Raw genomic sequence first — 26,531 nt, 5'->3', positions numbered from 1 at the left:
TAATAAGAGATGATGTTAATTTAATGTTTGTGAAGATTCGAAGGGAGATGGAGATGGGTTTGAATACATTGTCAAGAGGTCAAGTACTCTTGAAGAATTTGAAGTCTTGTCTTAAAACTCTTAACATTTACAAGGTCAGTAGCCATGCATCTTTCTTTTTTGTTTCTGTTTTAGCACATGATGGCAAGTTAAAATTTCAATTAGAGGTCCTGTTGTGCATATGATGAGTGCCACATAAAACAAAGATAAAAAGTAATAATGGAGTAATGAGAAACAAGCACACAAGAACAATGACTTAACATGGAATGGTCACTTTGCCATCTCAGATTCAGTTCTTTCTTAAATCAGACTGTTTGGAATGGACAGTTAGAATGGTGACCACTGCACCAGTCTGTTCTTTAAGACAGAGACCGGTGCATTGAAGGACAATCTAGTGCTTACAGAAATCATGCTTTCACTGCTTAAGCAGATTGTATCTTGCTATTATTAGTTCGTGTGTTTACCGTGTTCTTTAGATTGTATGTGTGCTTTCATGTGTACCACGATCTTAGAAAACTGGAGAAGCTCTATTGTGATCCAATGCAGAGGCTAGTTGCTTAGTGCTAGTCGTAGCATGGTAGCCCATGCCAGCCTTTTGAAGCAACCTTAAAGCAGCAACCAAGAAACTGTTATGGGGTAATGGAAACAATAGCTATAACCAGAGACCAACTGATTTGCAAATTTCGGTGTTCACTTTGGTTTTCATAATTCAAATGAGATTCTTGGATAGCTTAAGGTCCTTAATGAAAGCTCATGTGTTGTGCTATTTCAATTGTTTTTCAACCATGTAAAATCATCCAATCATGAGTGGATTCTAATCACTTTCCTCAGCAGAGTATTGATAATCAATTGCTCCCAACCCCTCACACATCTCTGCATTAACCTGAAAACATGCAAATGAGAGGATACACTTGCCTCATCCTCAGCTGATCTTGCAGGAGACATGCAACATTCACCCTAAGGGTAGTACTTCAGTATGATCTTTCCAGACTCTCCAGGGCGATCAAGGATTTCAACATCGAAAGTAGGTAAGAGTGGGCGACCAACAACATTAACATGGGAAACACTGTAACACAAAGCAAACCAGAAATATAAAGATCATATATAATCTCATATACTCAACTAATTTAAAAGACAAAAAGCTTATTTGGTTAACAACTTGAGGGTATCTCTGAATCATGTACTTAATTGTACCACATGGAAGAGTACTGTGGCAATTCTAGTTGTTGAATATCTAAGAAATGGTCTGGATTCGTTAAATTTCAGACTCAAATTCAATTATATAGTATATACCCTTTCTTGCATACCATCCTGTGTTATGGTATGCACACTCTCTGTAGTCCTGGTTCTTCAAATGCTTTGTTTTGGCACTTGGCCAATTCCTTTTGGGCTGAAATTTTACATGTAGAGCAGGCTCCTTGGGGTCCATCTGTTCACAAAATTTCAGCCCCAATTTGACCTACCATGTGGCAGTATTTGTATGGTCAGGAGATAATCTTTAGAATGTCCAGACCAGAAAAATCATTTATAATAAATAATAAAATTTTAAATATTGGCTATAAACTGTAATGGCTTATGAAAATGGATTATGCACCTCAAATGATCTTAGATCACCTTGACTCTCAGATGTAGAGGGGCAAAATCACCTTGGGGCTGTACAATATGAGGATGCTGCGATTTTGCAAAGACACCAGCATATTCCCTCAGGCCCAGCTTGTTTAGAAGGAAGTAGGGAGTGGGATAACCTGATATGTGGATCCCGTAGTGTAGTGGGGTAGAAAACAGGAATGGAAAAGATACGGTAAAAACATAGTTGTCAAGGCGTCCAAGCACCTTGGTCAACTTGGGTGCCTTGTTTGTGTCGGCTTGATTTTGGACCCTCTCCTATGCCTTGGGTAGCCTAGACGCTGTGACAACTATGGGTAAAAATACTGTAGCATCCCAGCCCACCTTGTTAGTTGGGTGGATAGAAAAGTACGAGACGGATAAGGTGAGACTTGAGAGGGGAGGAGTGAAGAGAGAAAGAGAGTGATCAGAGAAAGCGGGTGCGAGGAAGAACACGGTGGACTGTGTAGTCCTTGGTTACTGGCTCAGCCCCTGGTCGTCGGGAGAGTGAGCAGAGAGAAGAGGGAAAGGAACATGTTCTTCATCACATGTAATTTGGTAGTTTTCTTGGTCTTTGAATGGGACTCAGGAATGAAGAATGTTCTCTTCTCTACTTCTGGATCCCTCTATCAGTGTCTATCCTTTGAAATTTTCTAAGATTCTTTCTTTTTGTTCAGACTGAACATGTCAATGCATGAGAAAACATTTCAAAGTTTTCTTCTGCTTCAACGATTTGAGCTCTGCTTAAGCAGCAACTATATGTTTCCAGCAATAACAGGTCATTGAGTTCAGCTTCAACAGAAATATGAAAAAAAAAAAGAGGGAGAAAGGAAAGACAAACACAGAAGAGAAAACCCAGGTTTCCAGCAACAATACTGCTCTCTGATTTTTAATCCTTGGGCGATTTGCTCTCCGGATTTCTATTCTCTGCTCTGGTTTTCTACCTCTGAGTGATTTCAATCTAAAGAGGCTGCTTTGAATCTCAAACATTTTGATTAAATTAAAAAATGCTAATTATTTTATCATTAATTTAATGGTTTTTTGTGTTTATGGGTTCTTTGTTAACAGGAAGAGAAAAATTTCTTTTCATTTTTGTTTCTCAGATATTGAGGTAACGAATGGAAGAGATGAGATGAAGAGATGGGCGACCAAAGGTTCTATTCTTTTTTGTTTCTCAGCTGCGGAACAGAAGCAGTTGAGAACGAGATGAGCCGAAGAAGACAGAGGTGTTTCAGTCGCCTATGGGACACCAATGGCATTTCAGTCGCCTATATCCAGAGAGGCAGAGATAATGAAACTCGCACTGCCCTGCCCGGAGGTGTTTCAGCCCTAAATGATCCGGTGTTTGGAGATGCAGACGAGACGAATATGACGATGAAAAAAACGACTGCTACCATGATTTACCAGTGTGCAAGAGTCCCGCAGATTTTAGAGGATTTCAAAAAGGGTGGAGCAGAGAAAACAGGGTCCCGACAGGGAAAACCTGACGGTCCGACAAGTCCACATCAGTTTCCCACCCCAGTGCTTAAAACGCACCTAGAATTTACTGTTCATAGGTGAAGTGTTTCATTCCCAAAATCCCACTCCACTATCCAAACAGGCCCTCAAGGGTATAATCAGGGTTAGTTCAAAATTCACCGTACTGGTGATTTTAAACAGGAGGAGGGATTTACAACTGATTAGAAAATGTCTTATCTGTAGTGGCAAATTCAACCTGGTACACAGCAACTAACATGTAGAACTTATTTATTAGGTGAACCAAGGAAAACTTGCTTTTAACCCACCCCCAACTCCAGAATAAAAATAATAAAGCTTGCTGATTTGAACTAGTGCATCAGAATTTCAAGTTTTTCTTTGCCATTTAGGGCATGATTTTGGGCATTATTTAGGCTCAGAGATGCTTATGAGCAAACAAAACAAATTTTTCATTTTCTTTTCTTTCTTTTAACATATATATACACCGCATCAAGTATTAGAGCACATTCTAGTTGAAATTGCAGCCATGTAAAACACAATAAGAAAAATATGGCTGTCACAGTTACCTACCATATGTAGAATAAACCATCCATTTTTTGTCTCTGGACCCTACCCAATAGCTCAACCTGCAGAATTCCACCAATACAGAGAACAGGCTCTGGTAGCTTGAACTTCTGCAAAGTACTATCCTGTATGATTGAAGCAACAGTGAGCAGTTAAGAATTTTGAATGATTAAATTAGTATTGACTCAATTCCAACATGCAGTGGCTTGCTTGTTTTTTCGAATGCCCCACATCATAGCATCTGGAGATAACCAAGAATTCTACTCTAATTTGTTCACTTTTCCGCTTTGATTATGGAAGGGTTTTCAAATAAAATCGATTGTTGGAAAGTACATTGAATTCATATTTCAAACAGGCTCTTTAGCACCCACAATGAAGTGGCAGGACTGAAGGGTGACTCATGCTTTGCCAACCCACCTTCCATGTGTTAAGCTTCCACCTAATAAGCCTCTTTTCCATATGGCATCAATAGATATCTTCTAATCTACATGCTCCCACAAAAGAAGAAAGGGTTGGAGGAGCGGGAGGGACAAACCTTATTCCATTAGGAAAAACTGGACCAAACAAGTGCCTATTTAATTATCTGAAGGAGAGAAGAGAGAAGTGCCAATTTCATTTTTCCACTTGATGAAGGGTTCTTGAGTTTAATTAAATAAAGAGAGAGGATCTTAAAAGTGAAAGAGTTACACATTCTAGATATTCTAGTAGTTTAATTAGTAACATAGGTTATAATTTACAACTAATGTCTGTAAATTGACCATCTTTAGACTTGTGGAAAGTTTCTTTTGTAAGTTCGGGGGAGAGGGGACTACATTATTACTATCAACGCACCTGAGCCATTGGGAACTCTGGTGAAACATATGCTGAAATGAAGTTGTCTTCATTATATCTGTGCCCTGCCGAAGACTCATCCATGTGATCACTCCCTGCTTCTAGTGGTTCCTTGAGATAGCCCATTCGAAATCGCACAGCCTTGGCCGAATATATAGGGTAACCCCACTGAAAAAATGCTGATAAAACAAAATAATAATAATAATTTACTAAGGAACAAGGTATAATATGCTATGAAAACCAGGAAAATATCAAGAGAGCAACCTTGGAATGGCTGTATGCTGATTTCAGTTATAACACACAGCCTGGAGACCAATCTATAAGTTAACGTCTCAGGCACTGCCGGATTCTTTTCTCCTTTGCTTGACCAGTATGAAGGCCTCCTTTCTACTCTGTCACTTGGTTCCAAGGTGTTGTCAATGCTCTCTTCAGGATAATTATCAGTACTAGAAGCACTAATGGCATCTAAAATGCAATCTTTTGTCCTAAAATTTTTGGAGTTGTGAGCTAAGTGAGCATAAACACGATGGTCCCTCTTTAGATTTTGCCATTCCAAAGAACTGTATGATCCAACTTCTAAAGGTTCTGTCATGTTTTTTACTTCAATAACATGTGCAACCCTGGAGATTTCTGAAAACATTCTTAAGCACAGGTTCTTGCAGAAACCATTTGCAATCACTGCATGGAAACAAAAAAAATACATGTAAGGAACATAGACAATTGAGCTTGTTTCATTCATCATCAAGCTGCCTAGTTTTTAAGATTAAAATCCTCTCATAACCCTAGAACCTCATTAGTACTCATTACTTTGAAAAAGCAAACTGATTATATACCACAAATTTTCATTTTCCCAGTAAAAAAGAAGACAGAAATAGAAAAACTGCTTTCCTTGAACCTAAACTAATAATGCTCCTACAAAACTCTAGTTGGATCCCAGTTTACTATAATACCACTTTTTAATTAATCAAAGCTATCCTAAATTGTGTTATGCATATATCTCTACAGAATTACTAGGTCCTTGATAATGCCCACATGAGAGAGAGAACTAATTTGGGTTTGGTTTGCTAGAGGATTCGCATAAGGAGCAACAAAGGTAAGTCCTATATCCACCTAAATGGTGTTTAATGAAGGCACAGTTATGACCAAAATCGTGACAGAAACCAGAGTAATTTGGCAAAAACCACTGTAAGTTGTAAATGACATTATTACTTCAGTCAATTTCAGTAGAAGCAAAGAATATGTCAGGTTACAGTCCTCATTGAAACAAAAATATCTGAGACATTTCAACCCAAATTTGTTGATATATGACTCCATGGTTTTATTAGTGAATACCCACCTTAGTTCTACACGTGGATCAGATGGGCCTTTCATAGGATTTCGTTTCAAACTTTGTGAGAAAAATCACAGTATTTTGACCATGTTTTAAACAGTTACACGATCATCTTAAATTTTAACTGATACTGACAAAATGATGACTATAAATAAGCAAAATTGAAAGTAGTTTTTGGGCATGCAAGGTTAAAAGAATTCAATATACACCCCCTGTCGTCTGAGATATGTTCGATGATTCCCAACAACAGTAATTTTACTCAAATTCGCAAGAACAAATAAACTGGGATGTATAAATACGCAAGAAAATTGGAAAGTAGCACAACTTATCGAATGGGCTAAAGTTGACATTTACCGAATTCACGCCAAGCACGAGAGACAGCACTAGCACGGACGAGATCAGCTGGATCATCTAAATTATTGAGAATCCTTGACGCGTCTGGTCCTAGCAATAGCAGGAAATCACTACAATTCTCCATTTCAATGAAACAAACGTAATTCTAAGCAAGATCCGGCAGATTCCTCACAAACCTGATAGGCAAGGAGATGATAATAAGGAGCATGTTAGAAAGGAGATAACAGAAATTTTAACAACAAACTAATTCAAACAATCAAAGAAGAAACCCACATAGAAACAACAGATAAGAGAAAATTGGCAAGGTAACCCCACACTTCAATACACAACCAAATGCAACATTATTCACAAATTAACCCTAACAAAAGGGAAACCAGATTAATTATACTTGACCAAGTAACTACTTTTCGCATTCAAGTTGAAGAAAGAATCGGGTAAACGTATTTTTTACACAAAAAAAGATAAAATTTTGTTCTTCGAATCGAATTCAAGGAATTTAATGCAGATATGATGATAGATGATCGAATCCATGGTAATGAAAAATCAAATTTTGCATTGGAATTCATGTAATAATAGGAAAGAAAATGGAGAAGGAAGATGATGCTCGTTGAGACCAAAAGAAAAAAGTTAATTACCTTTCTGTTGGGGACAAGCAGCAGATCCAGAAACTATAGCATGGTAGCATCGGAAAAATGAGGAAGAGAAATTAAAAGGCCAAAAAGTCTTCCCTCCAAGCATGCATACCTCTCCTCGCTGGTCTCCAGTCTCCCCAGTGACTTTCACTAGACCACCTTCGCTCCTTTTCGGCTTTTCCACGAAAGAAAAAGGGTAAAAAGACCATTAAACAGCTCGGATAAACCATCATCAATTCATCACTCATTTGCAGTTTAACAAATGAAAATGCATTCTTACCAACAGCTGCCTAGTACAATTGGTGACATGTGGTGTGCTTTATGCCCATGGTCACTAGGACGTCTTGAGTTGGAGTCTCCTGAGCGCTACCTTCCGGTTTCCCCCTCCCACTCATGCACAACACATTTGGTGGCTCCCCTCAAATTCATCATCTGTCCTTTTTGGTGCTTTAGTTTGAGTTGGGTCCTGTCCTTGCCATTAGCCGCTTCTGGCTTCTACAAGACTGCAACGCAAATAGGTCATTTATGAATTGTGTTGCTTCACTTCTGGATCTCTTTTGCATCTGATTTTGAAAGGTGTAGTAACTACAACCAAGACACGGAATTAGGAGGGAAGGAAGCTCACCAGTAATCCACTATAAGCTCTTTTTGGTATAGTTTATATTTCTATTTATCTGATATATTTTTATGTATGCAACTGTTTAGTATGGTATATGGTTCTTATTTCTCATTAATACAAATCAAAATAAACAGAAATTCATAAACAGTTGAAGATTTTTTTTTATGATTCCTAGCCATGAATCACTTATAATTGTTTATGTGAAAGTTGCCAATGAACACGAATTTATAAACAATTTAAGTCAAAGGTTAATTGCAACTTGTTGGTTGTGAGTTTGAAACTTGAAAACAGTCTCCCCTGTGAAGTAAGGGGTAAGGTTGCGTATATTTGTCTCTCCCAAACCCCACAGTAACGGGAGCCTAGTGCATTAGGTTGCTCTTGTTTTTCAAGTCAAAGGTGAAAAGGTCACTCCATGTTATTTTTAAAACAAACGCATTGAAAGCCATTACGCTCGTCTCTCTCCCTCCCTCTCTACAACAGGAGACTAATTTGGTATTGTTTAAGACTCCAGAGTATGGTACGATCTTTCCTGATAAAATGACAAGTTCATTTGGGGCTGAAATTTTGTTACTTATGGTGCTTGCAAATCGAGTCCTACATCTCAAGGAACCATCCATGCACAATATAGCATATTGTGAAACCTTTAAATTGTGTATCAACATTGGGTTTTAATTGTAATCTTGAGGTCCTTTTATGAAGAGCCAGATGCAAGGGAGAGGACCAGAACTCTCTACCCCTCACCTCTGACAACTCAAAATGGTAGAGCTTCTTGTTTGAATGGCTATGGAAGGCACACACTGTCGGTCTTCCTTCCCTACAAGCATAAATCATGGGTACCGTGTTAGTAAAGCGTTCCATTTCTGCATTAAACTGCTGCACACCCAAGTGAAACATATAAAATGCTTTATCAATTTTCTATTGCATGGATATTATTTCGGACCTTTATCTGCTTCATTTCCTGGGCAGCTCCATTTCCCCAAGTTCCTCTAATAGAGGAGGTGGAATGACCACCATACCCCTGCCCGAACACATTGCCCAGGTGGGGTCTACCCCCTTCTATTAGAGGAACTTGGGGAAATTGAGCGTGCAGGAAATGGAGCAGATATAACTACTATTACTTCTTATATCATCAATCAAGGATTGCCTGGTAATTCTTGAGATGCAGTGGAATATTATTTTTTTTTGGGTAACAAAGTTGTCTTTTTGGCGATGCATGTTTTGTGTTTGATGAAATTCTGCAAACGAATAGAGGACCAAATGATTATTATCCATAACTTAATCTTATAAATAAATCATCAGTAATAACAATTTGTTATAAGCCATCAACTAAAACCCAATGTTAGAAAGCTCCAATCTAAGTTAAACTATTAAACCTCAATTTTGATACATGTTATAAACAAAATCAACAAATTGAATAGGATCTAGGTTCATATCTCTTGAACCAAAAACCACGAGCGCATTGTACAAAGAGAGAAGGTAAATTAAAACAATTCCCATTCAAAAGTCTATGACAAACATGCACCATGCAGCACCTGAGTTAGATATCATATAACCCTTCACATCCTCCTTTGTATACAAACAGATCAATCATATGCCTGGGGTAACCAGTAACTCAGTAAGTCCCAACTCAAAAAGATAGCAGCTTTATTTACACGAACTTGTGCAACTGACGGTATAACGACCAAAGAGAACCTATTAAAGCAACATAATGTTCTCTTAATCTGTTTTCATTTAAGATCTCAAAGTGTTTTTACACAACATAGGATCTACATACTCAAATCTTCACAGGATTAAAATGAAAATTTCAATAGTTTGGATGCTATGTACGAGAAAAGAAAAAAAAAATCAGAGAGAACCGCCTCTAAGAGCAAGCACGAGATGAAGAACAGAGCCACCCTCAATGTTGTAGTCCTTGGCAGTTTTATCATCTGCGAGCTGCTTTCCAGCATAAATGAGCCTGTAATCAAGGGTGATAAAGAACAAAATCATGTAAGACATGGACCATGATAACATATTAAGCAATGCACATAATAAACCAAAGGATAAGTGGCAATGGAACAGCTGTAACTAGGCCTCATGGAACTGCCGCAGAAACAGCCCCTTGGCATCTAATCTGGCACCAAAATTTGGAGCACAGTTAGGCCCACCCTCCCTAGGCCTCCCTGTGTCGTGATAAAGCTTTTCAAAGAGTCAACTTTCCATTTTCGTTCAATGACTGAAAATATAAGGAGAAACACCAGCAAATTAAGAACTATGGTTGGGATGCTTCACCAAAACTTGACAGGTTGCTAATCCAAGAGCACCTTACGACAAATGTCTGATTGCCCACATCAGCCATCCATGTGGACTCAAAACAAACTGCCACTCTGTTAGGACCTAGCAACAGGGCCATCCTTCTAAACTCTACCAAAACATACCCATAGTTTATACCCAGAGTTCACAGCATTCTACTCAGTCTTCTTCGATCTTTTGTAATCTCACTTGGTGACTCAAGGAGGCTTTTGACACATATAGAGGCAGAAAAGTCAGCAATACCTTAGGCTCAACATCAATCAACCAGAGCTCTCACCCACAATGGGTCAGAATCCTGGACATTCCCTAAAGGTAGACAGAGGTAACCATTAAAACAAACCCAACTAAGATTGTAAGTTCAACCATAACAAGAGCTCAATTCACATCACCATCATCACAGCTAAACTCAACTACTTGATGTGAAATTTTGCATATTGAAGAGTTTATGTCAATATATTCAAAATTATATGTGCATTCAGATGGAAACTTCTTGGCAGGAAAATTTATTAGCTTCAATGCACGAGCAATTCATAGATAGTGCTGATACATACTGGAATGCACAGATAACAGAATAAACACTTTTAGGACGAAAAAATGCAGCAGTTAGCACATTGAGTCCTTTACTGGCCTCAGAGAGAGGGTGTCTTCAAGACACTTCCAAAATAAAGTTTTAAAAGAAAAGAAAACGGAATTGCCAAAAGAAGGGCAGCAACAAATCTCCAAGCTCTTAGCCTCAAGCAAACTGACCAGACAAACACCTTCTGATCTTCAGAAGGCTTTGTTTGAGAACTCAATCCCCCCTGGGTTAGATTTGACTTAGGGTTGAGATGTCTAACTTCATGCTAGCATGCAACTTTGGTCAACGGTGCAAGGTTAGAGTCATAGAAGTCTAACTGAGTGCTGCCCCAAGAAGGGACGGGTTGACTCAAAGCTGAAGGTGCTCAAAATTTAATACAAGGCACAAGGTGGAGGGTATAGGTTAGTTCAGGGTCAGATTACCCTAAAGCAAGTCTCAGAAGGTTATATTTGGGTCCGTTCCAACTTAAATTTTGTGAAGTATTAGGATGGACTGTAAGCTTAAAAAGATGTCATACCACTTTGTAACATTGAGAGAGAGAGAAGAGAGAGCATACCTTTGTTGCACTGGGGGAATCCCTTCTTTCTCCTCGACTCTCTCCTTGATCCGTTCAATGGTATCAGTCGGTTCAATATCAATCTCAATTTCCTTTCCAGTAAGGGTCTTCACCTTGATCATGGTTCCACCTCTAAGCCTCAAAACCAAGTGAAGGGTTGACTCCTTCTGGATGTTGTAATCTGCAAGAGTTCGACCATCTTCCAGCTGTTTCCCGGCAAATATCAATCGTTGCTGATCAGGGGGGATTCCCTCCTTATCCTAAAAAACCATTTATTAACCTTAATTAGTAAGAAGGAGAAGTGAAAAGTGTTTTATGCCACGTTCTCAATAACAACTGGTGCTGGCTTAGATCATAAGCAACAAAGATTTGCTGCCAACAATACAACAGGTGTGTTAATTGAGCATTATATATAAACACATGAATTTAAGCATCGATTCCAATGAATTTAGGTGTGTAAGGATGGAAAAGCATTCCAAACAGGAAAATATCACCAATAACTAAACGGAGAGGCAAAAGGTAACTCACACATTGATAAGCATGCTCCCACCTATACCTATTCTTTTTTCTACTTCTTTACTTTCTTTAAGATGGGAAATTGGGGGATGCACTTTAGTTGTATCAAAGATGGAACCTAATTCACCCAATTTTTTGACAGTTTTGGTGTTACGTGCAAGTATTTAGGAAAGTTGTTCAATTTATTAAATGATTAATTAGTGTATTTAGATAAATAGACGTGGTGTAGTTATCTATTAATTTGTGGAGTTAAATGGGATACTGTCAGTAGTGTCGTACGTGGGTTGAAGGAGTTAAAAGTGTTTCTAACTGTTTTAAATCCTATTAAATAGGTAGGAGATGGAACGGAAAGTAGATTAAAAATGTAATTGGTTCCTATGATTTCTCTCTGAGAAAGGAGGTCCAGCTTCCTCAGTAAAGCCATGAGGCCAACCCTATCATATTATTCTTAGTTATCTCTTCTTCCCCTGTTTTATCTCTTCTCCCTCCTTCTTTCCAATTTTCTCTCGTCTCTCCTGCCAAGCACGTAACCTTTGGCTACACTCCTCCAACCCCACCCCCAACAAAATAAATCTTAATAAACAACCAGGATTTCCCATATAGCAATCAAATAAGAATCAAATGGTGGAAACTAACAAAGAAAGAAGACAAAATCATAAAAGGAAAGGTGAATCATTTATCTCAAGAAATTCAAGAAGCCAAAATAAAAATAGAAACTCCAACAGAACTACTGAATTAAAAGCCAAAGCAAAACTCAGGAAATTAAAATGGACTTCAACCAAAAGTTAAACTTCTTAATGAAAAGAAAAGAAGCCACCCAAAACAATTGGAAGAAGAAACTATAAGAAAATTTAGAGGACTTTAGTTAATAATACTAGATAACTATCTTTAAATTCTTTTGTTACAACTTAGGATTCATAGGACAGTAAGAAACAGTAAGCTAGACAAGTGTTTTATTCCCCTCCCCCTCTTCAGAACCTTAACAGCACAACTCAAAAGATATTGGAACAAATTTTCCTTTTTTTCATTTCTGGACAATTTGAAATTCAAACTGTGTGTTAAATGGTAACCCAAAGTCTATTCCCATCCCTGTCAGGGAAGATGCCAACCATCTCTCATTTCAATGACCACATTTCCTTTTTGACAGTTCCAAGGAAGATGATATTGTCAAAACTTAGTCCATCATAATTATCTTCTTATTGTGGTACCATTTTAGTCTTCCATATGTCTGGCTTCATATTACTCCAGAAAAGGTGAAGCATATTTTCTAGTATATAGTCCACTAGAAAAGGATCACTCTGGTCTGAAACATTAGGATTTATAGCTAATGACACAGACATAGGGGATGGCAGACTCGAAAAAGCTCCAAAAACAGGACTGAGGTACTCCAAGGATATACCGCATACAGCATATTAATTATATAAATATTTTTAAACTAATTTCATTTAATGTACTGCAGAAGCCCTTTTTTTTCTTAATGTCATGCAAAATTTCCTAGAATTGTTATGAGAGAAACCAACAATTAATGTATGGAGGGCTGGTAGGGAAGAAGGGGATACCTGAGGAGAAATCAGAGTAGCAGGGGAGAGAGGAACGCATGAGAAGAAGGGAGGAGGAAGAAGAGTGCACACGCATAGCCACACAGGCTACTCAAACCACAACTCAACTATTCCATTCTATTCAATCTGACCAATACGTTGGTTACAAACATATAAATAAGAAATAAAAGACTTAAACAAGGAAACAACTATTCTAGAACTCTTTAAAATTTGCTAAAACTCTTCCTACGTATCCTACCCAAATTAAAAGATTATAATACTTTCTCAAACAAATAAAGTTCCTAGAAACGTACTAGACTCCAAAAAATCAAACTGGAGCCGGTTCTCGGTCTGGATTTGGGTCTTCAAAGCCTATCATGCTGGTCCAACCAGTGAAGAGATACTGCATCAATTCTCCAGGTGTTGAGAAAAACTCGACCTCGAGTTTTGCAAAATGATAAAATCAGCACCACTCGATCGGCATCTACAAACATTGGCATTGATGGAGCAATAATCCAACACACCTCACGATCAACCGTCATGATCTTCTAATGGTCATTACCAAACAACATCTCTTTGATGGGAATCTGATCATGGGATTTCACAACTGAAATTGGACCGTCGATCAATTATCCAACTACAACCTTGATCAGACAGTTCACTTTAGGTGGATCGTCACGTTCGTTGGCTAAAACTGATCCATCTTCTGAAGATTCTATCATGCTTGACATCTTATCATAGAAGTGCTGTGAATATTGACAAGCTCCTAACGACATGTTTTCAAATCAAGTATTGTTTGCAATTTACGGAAATCATCTCTGATTGAAATGAGCAAATCGTATCAATCAACCTCCATGATGTAGCCAGGTTCGGCTTTGCTGTAAATAAATAGAATCTCTAAAGGCTATTGGGACATCAAAACAAGGAAAGACAAAATGAGGTTAAGAATTAAAGATGGAGGACAAATTAGGAATTGAGGCTAAAATAAGGACAAGGTCGAATAAAGAGGCATTAGAAGGGTACAATGGGAAGATAAAGGGGAATTATAATAAAAGGATAAGGACAAACTTGGAAATAATGTTAAATAAGGATAAAATAGAATAAAAGAACAACAGAAGGACAATTTGGGAAATAAAAGAAATTTAAAAGAAAGAAACAAAAGGGGAATCGTGTGGGGTTACCGAACGGGGTCCTACTTGGAGTCCGTTACTCCAGAGAACAGTGGGGAATGGAGTTCTTGACGGTCTGTTGCGACTATGGACAGAGGAGTTCGAGATTGATTAGGATTCAACAACTTTGATGGAAGAGGCGGTGATTTCGAAGGAGGTGGGGATGCTGGGAGTCAACTCTCAGGAGAAATCTGGAACCAGGAATGTAAATATATATATATATATAGTCTCTCATGATTCTCTGTCTCTCGCTATCTCTTCTCTACTTCTCTTTTTTTTTTCACTCGCTGAAATCCTAGAAGGGGGAGGGTCCAATTGAAGCTATGGAGCAAAAGGAAAGGGAGGGGGATGCAAAGGGAATCGGGAGGGAAGGGATTGGGGTGGGTTTGAGTGGGGGAGTTTGTTTCTGGGAATCGAGGGGAGGGTCGAAGGTTGCTGTTAGGGTTTTCAGTGGAGATCGAAAAGAGGGTGGAAGTTGAAAACGTAGGGGAGGGTTGGGTTTCGGTTCGACTTCTGTTTTCAACAAAGTTGATACTTTTTTTTTTTTTTTTTTTTTTTTTTTTTGCGTGTGTGTGTGTGTGTGTGTTGGCGGAAATAGGAAGATGGGGTGTTGCAACAGTCAGGAGGGATGGGGTTGTAGCGGAGGGTTTGAGTTTACTATTCGTTGTGAAAGTACAGTAACACAGTAAAGATATAGGGGGAAGCTTATCAAAGGGAAGAGATCGATGGGGAAGGATGTGGATCCTTCGGCTTTGATACCAGATTGGTGGAGGGCCGGTAGCGAAGAAAGGGATATCTGCGAAGAAATCAGAGTTGTAGGGGAGAAAGGAATGCATAAGAAGAAGGGAGGGGGAAGAAGAGTGCACACACATAGCCACACAGGCTACTCAAACCACAAGTCAACTATTCCATTCGATTCAATCTGTCCAATACGTTGGTTACAAGCATATAAATAAGAAATAAAAGACTTAAACAAGGAAACAACTATTCTAGGACTCCTTAAAATTTGCTATAACTCTTCCTACGTATCCTACCCAAATTAAAAGATTACAAAATACTTTCTCAAATAAATAAACTTCCTAAAAATCCTACTAGACCCCAAAAAAACTGGACCCGGTTCTTGGTCTGGGTTTGGGTCTCCAAAGCCTATCATGCTTGTCCAACCAGTCAAGAGATACTGCATCAATGTAACCAGGTGTGGAAATAGGCGAGTTTGTCTCAAGACACAAATACAATGCAAAATGGGTCAAGTTGAACATGACAATAAGTTACTTCTTGTCAAATCAAGGGTAGTTTAAAATGATTTTCATCATACAAATAACTATATAAGTAATTATCAGAAGAGATGAAATTATTTATTTGTGTAGATAGTGGGTAGCAGTTGAACTATTGGTCATGGTGGTGGCATTAGTAGGAATTCCCGCACTCAGTTGTTTTGGAATCTGCATCTAAATGTAGGTGTGGCGAAGATTGTAGCTGCTACAGAACATAAGTAATAATTTACCAAGTATAAAGAACACAAAATCAGCAATTATTTATTAAAGCTTGAGGAAGAGAAAAGAGACATAATTCATGCAATAAAACAGAGAGGCTCCAATGTTAACCAAACAACTATATTTAGTTTTGAGCATGATGGCTTAACTATCCACAAAGAAGCTAAACCAAATGAGCTATAGGGTCAAAGATTAGTGAACTAATAGCAAAATATTCAAAAATAAGAAGGAAAAACTAAATAATTTAAGTGAATGAATCAAAAGCGTTACTTCAGAACAACTAAAAAACAGGAAATACTTGCAGAAAAGAGAATCGATAACTTATTCAGCTAACAAAAGGTATACACTTCAATAAACAACATAAGTTCCGAAGAGATGGGCATACCCAGATTCGAAAACCATATGCCAAAACAAATCCAATTATAAGAACCAATAGGAATAGAAGATAGGAGAACCAATAATCATACACAATCAGACTAAGATTAGACGGAACAAAGGAAATAATAGGACCCTCTGAAGAAAGAAGTCAAACACAAACTTGCACAGAAAAGCCAACTAAATCGCAAGTTAAAACAAAAATCCCGTAACAAATAACAGAAGAAGAAAAGAAACTCAATACTGAACCACAATCAAATACAGAAAGAATCTCACAAAGCCCTATGACGGGTTTTATAAGCAACATAGCTTCCCTCCCCCAACCCCCAAAGATATTATTTTATAAATCATGCGAATAAAAATTCCTTCATAAACCCTACAAGCCTGATCAATGAAAGAAAATCTAACCATTTCCACCAACAGTGAAGAAATCGGAAGCCAAATTCCCACTATCTAAACTGAACAATTTGAAGGATAAAAGATACAATTCAAGCAAAGAACCAAACCTGAATTTTGGCCTTAACATTGTCGATCGTATCACTGCTCTCGACTTCGAGAGTGATAGTCTTCCCAGTTAGAGTTTTCACGAAGATCTGCATGTCGACTGGCTCAAGCTTCAGCGATAGAGAGCGAGAAAGGTCTAAGCATTATGGGGTCGTATAGGCCACCGGATTTGGCTCCTGTCCTACAGTGGCGGGAGCTGGAGCGTCCAGCCGAGCAAAACCACACCAAAAACAGGGGTGGGGTGGTCATTTCACTAGTGGGGCCCGATTTGGCTCCTGTCCTACAGTGGCGGGAGCTAGAGCGTCCAGCCCATGGAAACCACCCAAAAACAGGGGGTGGGGTGGTCATTTCACATGTGGGGCCTAGGTGGGACCCACTTGTGAAATGACCACCCCACCCCTATTTTTGCTGTGGTTTTGTTGGGCTGGACGCTCCAGCTCCCGCCACTGCAGGACAGGAGCCTTTTCGATAGGCCCCACCACCAAATTCTAGTTTGTGTCTCAGAGGTGGAGGAGGAGGACATCAAGGTTGGTGAGGACCCCACAACGATGATTCTAAGGAACGGAAGATATCGGTAGGGCTGTAAATGGATCGGATTCGGCTCGAATAGTGTTATATCCGCATCCGCATCCGATTAGCTATCGGACGGATTCGGATAGTGCTAAACGGATATGGATCGGATATTTTATCCGTTTACATGTAAATATAGCTTTTCGGATAGCTATAGCATATCCGTATCCGCATCTGTTTAGCTTTCGGACGGATTCGGATAGTGCTAAACAAATACGGACACGGATATGGAAACAGATTTCGGCTATTCATTTACACCCCTAGATATCGGTGTCCGGTCTTGTAGCACCTGCACCAACATGGAAGCCAATGAGAGGGACTTGGGTCCTCTATAGCGCGACACAGCGTATAGTGCATCATCCGACGGTCTGCAGCACACGGGCACGCAGCCCAATACATAGGTGGGTTGTTCAACTGCGTGCCCATGCGCTGCAGACCGTCAAATGTGCGCTACACGCTGTGTCGCGCTACAGAGGAGCTCCACGCCCAATGAGAGGGCACGCTAGAAGATCTATCCGATTGAAATTTTTTATTTCATTGAAGGCTGAATGGTTATTTCAGGCAGTCCTATGTCTGGGCGCAAGAACCATGCAGCCAATTAGATCCCCTCCAAAATTATAACTGAAGTGTTCTTATAATTTTGATCCCAATTAGGGTCTCTTAATTTTTTATTGTAATAATTCCAAGGCTAAGTTATCAAGGATGGGCCATCTCAATAAATCTGTCAAGAGAGACCAAATATTTATCATGTGACATATCAAATGGAACCCAAATTTTATAGATGGATAGAGCCCGAGGTCCTTTGCCAACATGTCGGGTTTTAGCCTATGTAGAGTTCGTCAAATGACAAACTAAAGCTTTGAAAAATCTTTCCATCAAAAAAAAAAAAGCTTTGAAAAATCTAGAAACTACAAGATTGAATTTGATCTTGAATATGATCTTGAATGGACGGCTAAAAAATGTAATAGGATGCATATTTAGGTGGTTATTTGATTGAATTTGATCTTGAATATGAAAAATGCCTAATTCATAAGGTATAGAACTTATTCATTGGTCAATTGGTCAAAAACAATTACTAAAACATAGTGGACAGTCCCAATAAGCTTGTGAAGATGGGCTGAAGTTGGTCATCAACCCAATATTAATTGGCCCATCCCAACCTCAAATTCTATTATAAGCCTAGGCCCAATAAAGCTTATCCCTTTATTTATGTCCCTTCATCTATTAAAGTATTAAGGCTTCAGCTAGGTTCAACTAAAGCCCATCTCTACCACTAACTTTTAGAAATTTTATTTTGGGTTTCGAGCATATCACCATATCACCATATGACGATATTGCCCCCACGTATGTGACAAATTGGTGGTTGATTGACTTATCGATAAAAGATATTTTTGGTAATGAAAATATCAATTTGATGATGATCTTTTGTTTTAAATCCTGTGTGTTTTTGTATGCCACTTAGGATAGTGACAGTTGCGTGTAACCAAAGATGATTTCATGGAGATTAATCCTTTTATGTAATCAAATGAATGCAAAAAAATTATGAAAAAACAAAAAGACATGTGATTGCTAAAATATGTCTTCTCACCAATTCGACTCTTCTACTTCCACCTGCTTCTATTGTCGTGTGCGCCCCAAACACAAGCAAGGCGGAATGTACCGCCTTACCCTTGCCCGAGTGTCTTGTCCGAGTGAGGATAAAGCGGTACTTTCCACCATGCTTGTGTATGGGGGCGCACAGCATACCAGGCAGGCAAAAGTAGAGGAGTCAGATCCTCCTCTCACATCTCTCTTTTCTCCAATTCAATGATTTGAGCCCCCTTTAGGATAATTTATGACCCATCAAAAGATAATTTGGGCCCCCTAATACATATATGATTCCAATACAAGTGGACAATGTGCTATCATGAGTCCGAATCTGTTCCCCACTTGAGGATGGGGACAAATCCCACAGCCCATGGAGGGTTGGGATCTGTCCCCACTACTCCCCATATGGGTAGTTGATCCCAACTCTGCTATCGCTATCCTAAATTATTATTTTTTTGTCTCTTCTTAAATTAAGGTTGTGTTTGGTATGCATTCTTGGAATGTATTCTAGGTCAATTTCACATTCTTGGGTGATAAAAATAGTTGTTTTTATCGTTCGAGAATGTAAAATCGACCAAAAATGCATACCAAACACAGCCTTAGATTTCAAAAAAGACTTGATGACTATAGAGTTTATCGTAGTTTGTATTAGTCTCATTACATTAAAAGAATCATAAGAAATTTAATATGGGAGAAAGAACGGTACCTAGGCACATCCAGTGCACTGCCCTTACGCTTAGATACATGGACATGTAAAATAACCACCGCACCCTCAGGATTTTCCGTCTTTCTTATTAAAAACATGTTTTTTTCTTCTGGTGTTCGGGTTTGTATTGATTTTTATCGTGTCTCTTTTTAGGTCTGGTTTTCAATTTAATTCTGATTTCTGGTCAGTCTAGTAGGGTCCGATTCTCAACTAGTTTCATAATACCCCAAATCGAAACCAGACCAATAAGAAATTGATTCGTTTTGAGTTTATTCGATCGGTTTGGGGTTTTGACATCCTATTTGGTGTAGACTCATTAGACAATCAATTAAAGGAAGGGCTGGGTCAATATCTTAATTCTACCAGCCAATGCTTTTGCATACTTTGGAGGTTGGAGGTTTGGTATGAGACCTAACACCGGGAATTGGTTTTAGAGAGCGACTATATACCTGAAATCAAGGCGCACATTTTGGAATAGGCACATCTCATAGTCGATTTATACCAAAGGATTTAAAGTCAAGGAAGGGGACCAGGATCCCCTGCAGTACCGGTGGGGTGGTGGTGCACATCCGACAGTATAGCAGAGGTCAGGTGGCACACATGGTACACATAACTTTTGTCGTGCCATTGGATGTGCACCGCTGCCCTGTCGGTACTACTGAGGATTTTAATACTTTGGGAGGACGAAATTTTTCTGCTTCCAAAGAAATAGAATCTTAAAAGATAATTTAAAAACTACAAAACCTTGGAGGGTATTTATGAACCCAAAGAACAAAGGGGAAGTGAATTATTTCATTTCCTTGGTTGACGATAGGGTAGCAAAACAGGCATATTTGACATAACTCTTGCAATTCCAATCTTGTTTTCACTTCAAATTCACAAACACCATAACATCTCGCTATGTGGTATTCATATCACCTTGTCTTTGAAAATTAAATTTGGGAGGTGGGGGGACTATAGGAGAGGCTTTTGTGCATAGCTATGCATGGTTCACGGTTGTGAACACAACTGTTGGATGGAGGTGAGGAACCGTGTACTGTACATGGTTAGATCCATCCAACGATTGTGTGCATGACCATGTACCAAGCACGGCCGTGCACACAAGCTTTTGCCAGGGGATTATTATATTCTGATGCATAGTAATTTTTTAATGGATAAACGATTGCTAACAGGCTGTGTAGCCCCTGAACAAGCAAACACAGAGAGCACTTGGGCATCATCAATGCAGCCAGACAAGGATATTTTTCCCATTTTAAATTTAGTTCAATTAGTTTGACTTTATTTTACCTCTTCGAGAAAGGGTGTTTTTTGGCATCAAGGACAGATGGTATGTGAGCACATCATCTGTATCTTTCTTCTCATCTTTACATGAAATGACCTCTTTGCCTCTGTCCATGAAACCATTACGTCTTTTCTTATTGGTGTGCTCCCCTATGGTACTTGCTCAGGAATCCTCTTTCCTTCTTTAATTTGTAATAGGATTGTTGAAAAAACAAGATGAATCACCTTGTGAAATGGGCTATCAAAGTAACATGTGGCTTATCCATGTCATTATCCATTTACCCAACTATCCAAATTTCCCTTTCCTCCATCCCTTTTGACTCATCGTTGGAAAACTAGGTTTTCTAATTCGACTCGTCTTCTAGAAAAACCTGGTAACTCAGCCTTGTCAAATCAGATCAAGACGAGTCACATTTTTTGATTTTATAATGCAATAAATATGTATAAATTAGTAAAAAATTCATACAAATATAGAAAAAATATAGGAAAAAAAAATGAAGTAATCACATATCAATGCATTCTGAGTTTATACCATTGAACGAGAGAAAGGAATCGAGGAGTTGAGGCTTTCTTATTGTTTTAGATTATGGATTTACTATTTAGTTAACTCCGTTTCTAAGTGAACTAGTTTTATAATTTTTTTAAAAAACGATTAAATTCACCGATTTTGTCATGACTCGGGTAAAAACATATCGAGTCTTATCTGACTCGGACCATTTATGATCCAGTCTCATCATTTTTTACCCTGACTTAATCTACACGATTCTTGACCAAACTTTCAAAATTTTGATTCAACTCAGACAACTTGCCCCAATCAAACCCCGATTTTCCAACAACTATGCTTTTGACTACTAATTATTTTCAGTTTTGCTCTAATTTTTTATAGCATATGTAAGGCACTAAGGGAGAATAGTCTTTAGTAGTTTTTATATTCTGCAAATGTGTCTTATAAACTTTTTATAATAAAAGTACAGTTTTCACCATTTTTATATGGGTTGTCTCATCAAAAGAGACAGGGTCGTGTCCTTGGGCTAGAACTCTTTCATAAATTTTAAAGGGAGATGGTTATATGCCATTTGTCTAATTTTGAAGAATAATTTTCTCCTTTTCTTGTTCATTCTACTCAGGGTCAAATTCAGATTTTGTCCATGGAAAAAAAAAAATCAATTTCATATTAAATCATTGTAGAGAATAACATTTGGAAGTCCAATTTTATCACAGCTTAGACTATTCAATGTTTACCAAAGACAAAAAAAAAAAAAAAAACTATTCTATACTATATATCAATCATTCTAAAATGCTATGCAATGTGGGTATAGGTACTAGGGAGGAGGCAAAACCAATTTTAATTAAGAAGACATGTCATGAGTTAACATCATATCTAGACAAATCTTTTCTTTTAATACACATATATGCCTTCCTTTTTTTATCTAGTGCCGTGTTAGGAATGTATTCTACATTGATTTCGTATTTTCGAACGATAAAAACAATTATTTTTATCATCTGAAAAATGCAAAATCGACTTAGAATGCATTCCAAGAATGCATACCAAACACTACCTAAGTATGTTTAGTTAAACATATGTTACTACATTTTTGGATTGTTATGTGACTGATATTTATGATATTTAAAACCCCTCATTTCCAAGGTGTCACCCTTGGCTTTGGTGGTAAGGTCTCTAACGGTTGATAGTTGAGAATAGAGATCAATTCCCACCTCACGTACTTTGGTTATGGGTTTGAGAGAGAGAGAGAGAGAGAGAGAGAGGGGGGGGGGGGGGGAGTATCATTGTCTAAAAAAGAAAAATATTAATCTAAAAAGGTTTTCTTCCTCTTTACTATGCCTAATGAAGTATAATATTTCACTGTTTATCGAATGTCAATACATTGATTAGTCTATGTGATAGAGGATCCAAACAAACATCTCATTGGTACAATTTCAGTTTAAAATGAGTAGAGGAAGCAGCAAAAATTACAAAAGATATGTTTTGTATTTCATATTCATCTGCATTTGATGATATTTTAGTAATTTTATTAAAACTTTGAATCAAAGTTTGAGCAACTTTCCTTATTTATTTTGGAATAAAATTTGGTCATCCAAATATATGTGGGGTCCTCTATCACATGGACTACCACATGTGGTGTCAAGTGGCAAATAAAGATGTGTTATATTTCACTAGACATAGTGACGCCTAGAAGAACCCTTTTCTGAAATGATCTTGAAATATTGTCTTCATGTGACTTAATACTAAAGGGCGAAGATTGCCACATGGGAATCCAATGACATGAGAAACACATGAACAATTTACACTAAAAAGTAAATTCAAATCAAAATTGGAACGAAAACTTTTGTAATAATTAGCTAACATAAATTTGTAACTAAGTCTAAAACATTCCAAATTCTAATTTAAAAATAAAGAATGAAGGTACGAATTTTACTATCGGTTTCAAGTTTCAACCAAATTCTTGTTTTTAAGGAGGAAAATAAAGTTCTATTTGAAAAATATGATTACTATTTTTAATAAGAATTTAACATAATTACACAATCATGATTACAAAAATTTCTAAAATCCAGCCAGATGGTACATGTTTCTAAATTTCTATAATCGCAAACCCTTTGTGTTACATGTCACTATAAATTCTGAATTGAAGATCATCAAACAATAATGATTGCAAAATTGTTTATTTTTAATTTAAAATCAACCATATGAAATCTAAGGTTTTTTTTTTTTCCCCGTTAAAGTGTTACACCCTAGTATAATTTTTTAGTATAAAATTAGAGATCTGATAAAGAAAAATTTGCAATGTGTGTCAGAATGCCAAATCATACAATTGATGGCACAGTTTTAGGTATCATATCTGATCGGCCATATCCCTTGCTTCGTATCAGTATTGGTTGCAACCGATAAAGGTATTTGATCAATATGGGTTATCTAATCTAGTACAGGTGCCCTTTTTTTTTTTTTTTTTTTTTTTTTTGAAAATGATGTTTAATTTGATCTTATATCAGCCTAATATGGCGCAATACGACGATACGTATCGATATCAATATTGCCGACAACCGGATACTAATATCGATACCGATACCATGAACTAAATCCTTAATTGATGTGCCCACCTAGATTACCATCCGATTATGCCATTTATTGAAGTTGGATTATTAGCATCTAAATCACTTCATTCTTGTAATTACAAGTTTAATGGGGGTCATGGGACTCCTTTGTCAAATCATCATTGTTATAATTGGAAGAAAAAAAAATAATTAGTGGATGGAGGAGTTGTTGAGTTATTTGGTGAAGCAGTAAAAAATGCATGTTTCCCGTAGATTAAGCAATTGATGGGTTTGAGGTCATAAGGTGAGACGAGACTTGGTCAAATAAATCTGGTGGTCATGTGGTCATGTGGTCATGTGGTCATGTGGTCAGTGGTCATGCCTTTGGAAGTTTGAATCAATTATTATTGCAAAGAAAATTATTTGTTTATTTTATTGTTATTTTAACATTTGGTGCTTCTTTGACTTCTTTATTATCCCTCCCTATAAAGCTTGAACCTTTTTCTCATGCTGAGTCACAAGTCACAATTGATGACCACAACATCATCTATGATGCTAAATCGTCCGGTTCTTATTAATATGGGACCCACATTGGTACCCTCATCAACGGCACGTGAAGTTTGACTTTTTGATTTTGTGTTTTTTCACTCTTCCTCCAAAAGTTACTTGACTTTGATTAATGGAGTTTTAAAAAAAAAAAAAAACTCATTATTAATTTACCATTTTACCCTTGATATTATTAGACCCAAAAACGAATAAAATAAATGAAAAAAAAGTTTGTTAACTGTCCGAGTATGCACGTACACACATGTTTTCTTTCTATCTTTCTCCTCCTGACACTCTCTTTCCTCCCCATCCTTTATTGATGAATCGTCTTCCACCCTCTTTGTTGGCAGACTTGCCATCTTACTTTAGCAGTTTAGAGATACAACAATAACAACTTAGCCTTATCCTAATTTAATGAGGTGGACTACATGGATCCAATCAAAACAAAGTAAAAAAAAATTGAAATAAAAAGAGTGATGAAAAATTAAATAAGGAGTGAAAAATAACATAATACTCTCCCAAAATATAACAAATGCAATGTTTTCAACACGGTCAACTTATTTGCCATGTGGAAGGGTTATATTGTAGCTTTGGATATCTTACTATTGAATATATAAAATCTAAATTGAATTAGTCATTTGTAAAATTTCAAAGCCATATTCAATTATAGAGCCTATGAATTGGTATTATTTCTTAGGGAGAAGGTTCCTTTCAATGCTCAAGAATTTTACCGGTCAAGAATTAGGATCAACTGATTGGATAGAAGCAACCATTAGCTACAATTAGAAGCACATTAGTAGTTGTGTAACCGTAGAGGGTTCCTCATATCAAATCTTCAAATAGGGGGACTTTTGGAAGAGAAAGAGTGAGTGGGCCCCATTTTTATGCTTTAGTGTACGGATTCCTTCCCAAACAAGCCTCTTTGGAATACTTTTCCCTATTTCTTGCATTTTTTAGACACACAATGCTTCTAACTAGGGCTGATGTTCTCTCATTTAATAATATGAAATGATCCATATTAGATCTGACCAACTACAATTATGTTTTAAGCGTGAGAAGAGCATTTTTAGGGACATCTACGATACTTACATGGGCTGAGCATGCATCATAACATGAAGTGTCCTTAGATTCCTTTTCCGTGCGATGACTAGTTAGCTTGGTGACTAAGGGGGAACACAATCATTTTCTTTATGAAATAAATTTTCATCAAAATATTATTAAAATGCAATAAGTCAATACTATGGTAAAATGTACATTTTTTTTCTTAGTTAAAGTACAATTTATGTTAACTGCACCTTTTTTTTTTTTTTTTTTGAAGAAAAGTACAATTTATACTAATTGCCTTCTCTTCTAAGATGAAGGCATTGGGGATAGGGTGCATTATTCTAAGGAGAGAAAAGCAGGAGTTAGAGTTGGCCGCAATGGTAGGTCTGATTTGAATCAGTTGATTGAATTTGAGATTGTCTCCATTGATTATTAAACTTGTCAAGTTCAAACACTAACCCGACTACTAAGCGTGTCGAGTTCAAACAGTAACAGACTAATAATCGAGCACTCCTAGTGCAAGGTAGTGGCTTGGCGGTTGCCCGACCGAGACCAATCGAATATTGTGATTGAATGATAATTTATCATTTTATGACCTGATTAACCCATTTAATTCCATTTATCCCGATTGTAGCTAGTTTATGGTCTGTTTAAGGATCGTTTACAACTCAATTGGTCAATTAGCTCAATTATCTCAAGCCTGGTTATGGATTGATAATCGATTGATCGAATAAAAACATGTCCATATCTTGAACTATGAGACCCGATTACTTAAATGGACGAAAAAAGTGCAAGTCCTTACATTGGTGAGAGACGATTAGTCTTAATGTTCAACCAATTGGCACTTCTAGACAGAGCATCAGTATCCTACCTCAACATTAGTTGGTGAGACCCTAACAATTAGACTTGGCTTGACAACAGCTCAACACCAAAGGTGATCCAAATCGATGGTTAGTTGGACTGCCAAAACTTTAAACTCTATCTCAGTGTTTTTTTTTTATGAGAACTCTATCTCAGTGTTTGATAAGCTTCAACCACCAACTGAACTCGCAGTTATCCTTCAAGATATTAAATAAATTATTTTGAATTCTAAGTTTTTTTTTTTCCCCTCATGTAAATAGTTTAAAAAATGTGTTACGTGTAAATGAAGTCTTGTGCTACTCACATCAATACACCTCAAGTTACCCCAAAAAAAAAAAAAAGACTTAACACTTTTCCTAGGTCTTGGTTACAAGAGTACCTCATGCCTATTGTAACTTTCTTATTTTTTTTTAAT

At 37.5% G+C, this 26,531-nt stretch overlaps 2 protein-coding genes and 1 non-coding gene across 5 annotated transcripts; all 3 read right to left on the bottom strand.

Annotated features, from left to right (window-relative positions):
- Positions 1–927: 927 nt before the first annotated feature.
- Positions 928–6,386, bottom strand: LOC122639306 (F-box protein At4g00755). 3 transcript variants are annotated; one of them, XM_043832128.1, is made up of 5 exons: positions 6,200–6,386; positions 4,780–5,193; positions 4,516–4,694; positions 3,691–3,809; positions 928–1,105 (listed from the first exon to the last, which is right to left on the bottom strand). In XM_043832128.1, exons 1-5 carry the CDS (start codon positions 6,321–6,323, stop codon positions 997–999), a joined length of 945 nt encoding a protein of 314 aa, XP_043688063.1. In that variant the 5' UTR covers positions 6,324–6,386; the 3' UTR covers positions 928–996. The 3 variants fall into 3 exon arrangements, with proteins under 3 accessions (XP_043688063.1, XP_043688065.1, XP_043688064.1); XM_043832130.1 differs by lacking the exon at positions 928–1,105 and adding an exon at positions 1,468–1,498 and having other exon boundaries at positions 6,200–6,385; XM_043832129.1 differs by lacking the exon at positions 928–1,105 and adding an exon at positions 3,339–3,372 and having other exon boundaries at positions 6,200–6,385.
- Positions 6,387–9,145: 2,759 nt separating this feature from the next.
- LOC122639990 (ubiquitin-NEDD8-like protein RUB2) lies at positions 9,146–16,606 on the bottom strand. The gene is made up of 3 exons (XM_043833064.1): positions 16,473–16,606; positions 10,876–11,135; positions 9,146–9,407 (listed from the first exon to the last, which is right to left on the bottom strand). Exons 1-3 carry the CDS (start codon positions 16,563–16,565, stop codon positions 9,296–9,298), a joined length of 465 nt encoding a protein of 154 aa, XP_043688999.1. The 5' UTR covers positions 16,566–16,606; the 3' UTR covers positions 9,146–9,295.
- LOC122641238 lies at positions 12,386–12,522 on the bottom strand. The gene has a single exon (XR_006329884.1). It is a non-coding gene; the product is annotated as a U6atac minor spliceosomal RNA (small nuclear RNA).
- Positions 16,607–26,531: the final 9,925 nt, after the last annotated feature.

This window comes from Telopea speciosissima, chromosome 9, assembly GCF_018873765.1.
Source record: "Telopea speciosissima isolate NSW1024214 ecotype Mountain lineage chromosome 9, Tspe_v1, whole genome shotgun sequence".
Taxonomy (NCBI): domain Eukaryota; kingdom Viridiplantae; phylum Streptophyta; class Magnoliopsida; order Proteales; family Proteaceae; genus Telopea; species Telopea speciosissima.
Note: the sequence above shows the minus strand (reverse complement) of the source record. Positions and strands in the feature narration are given on the sequence as shown.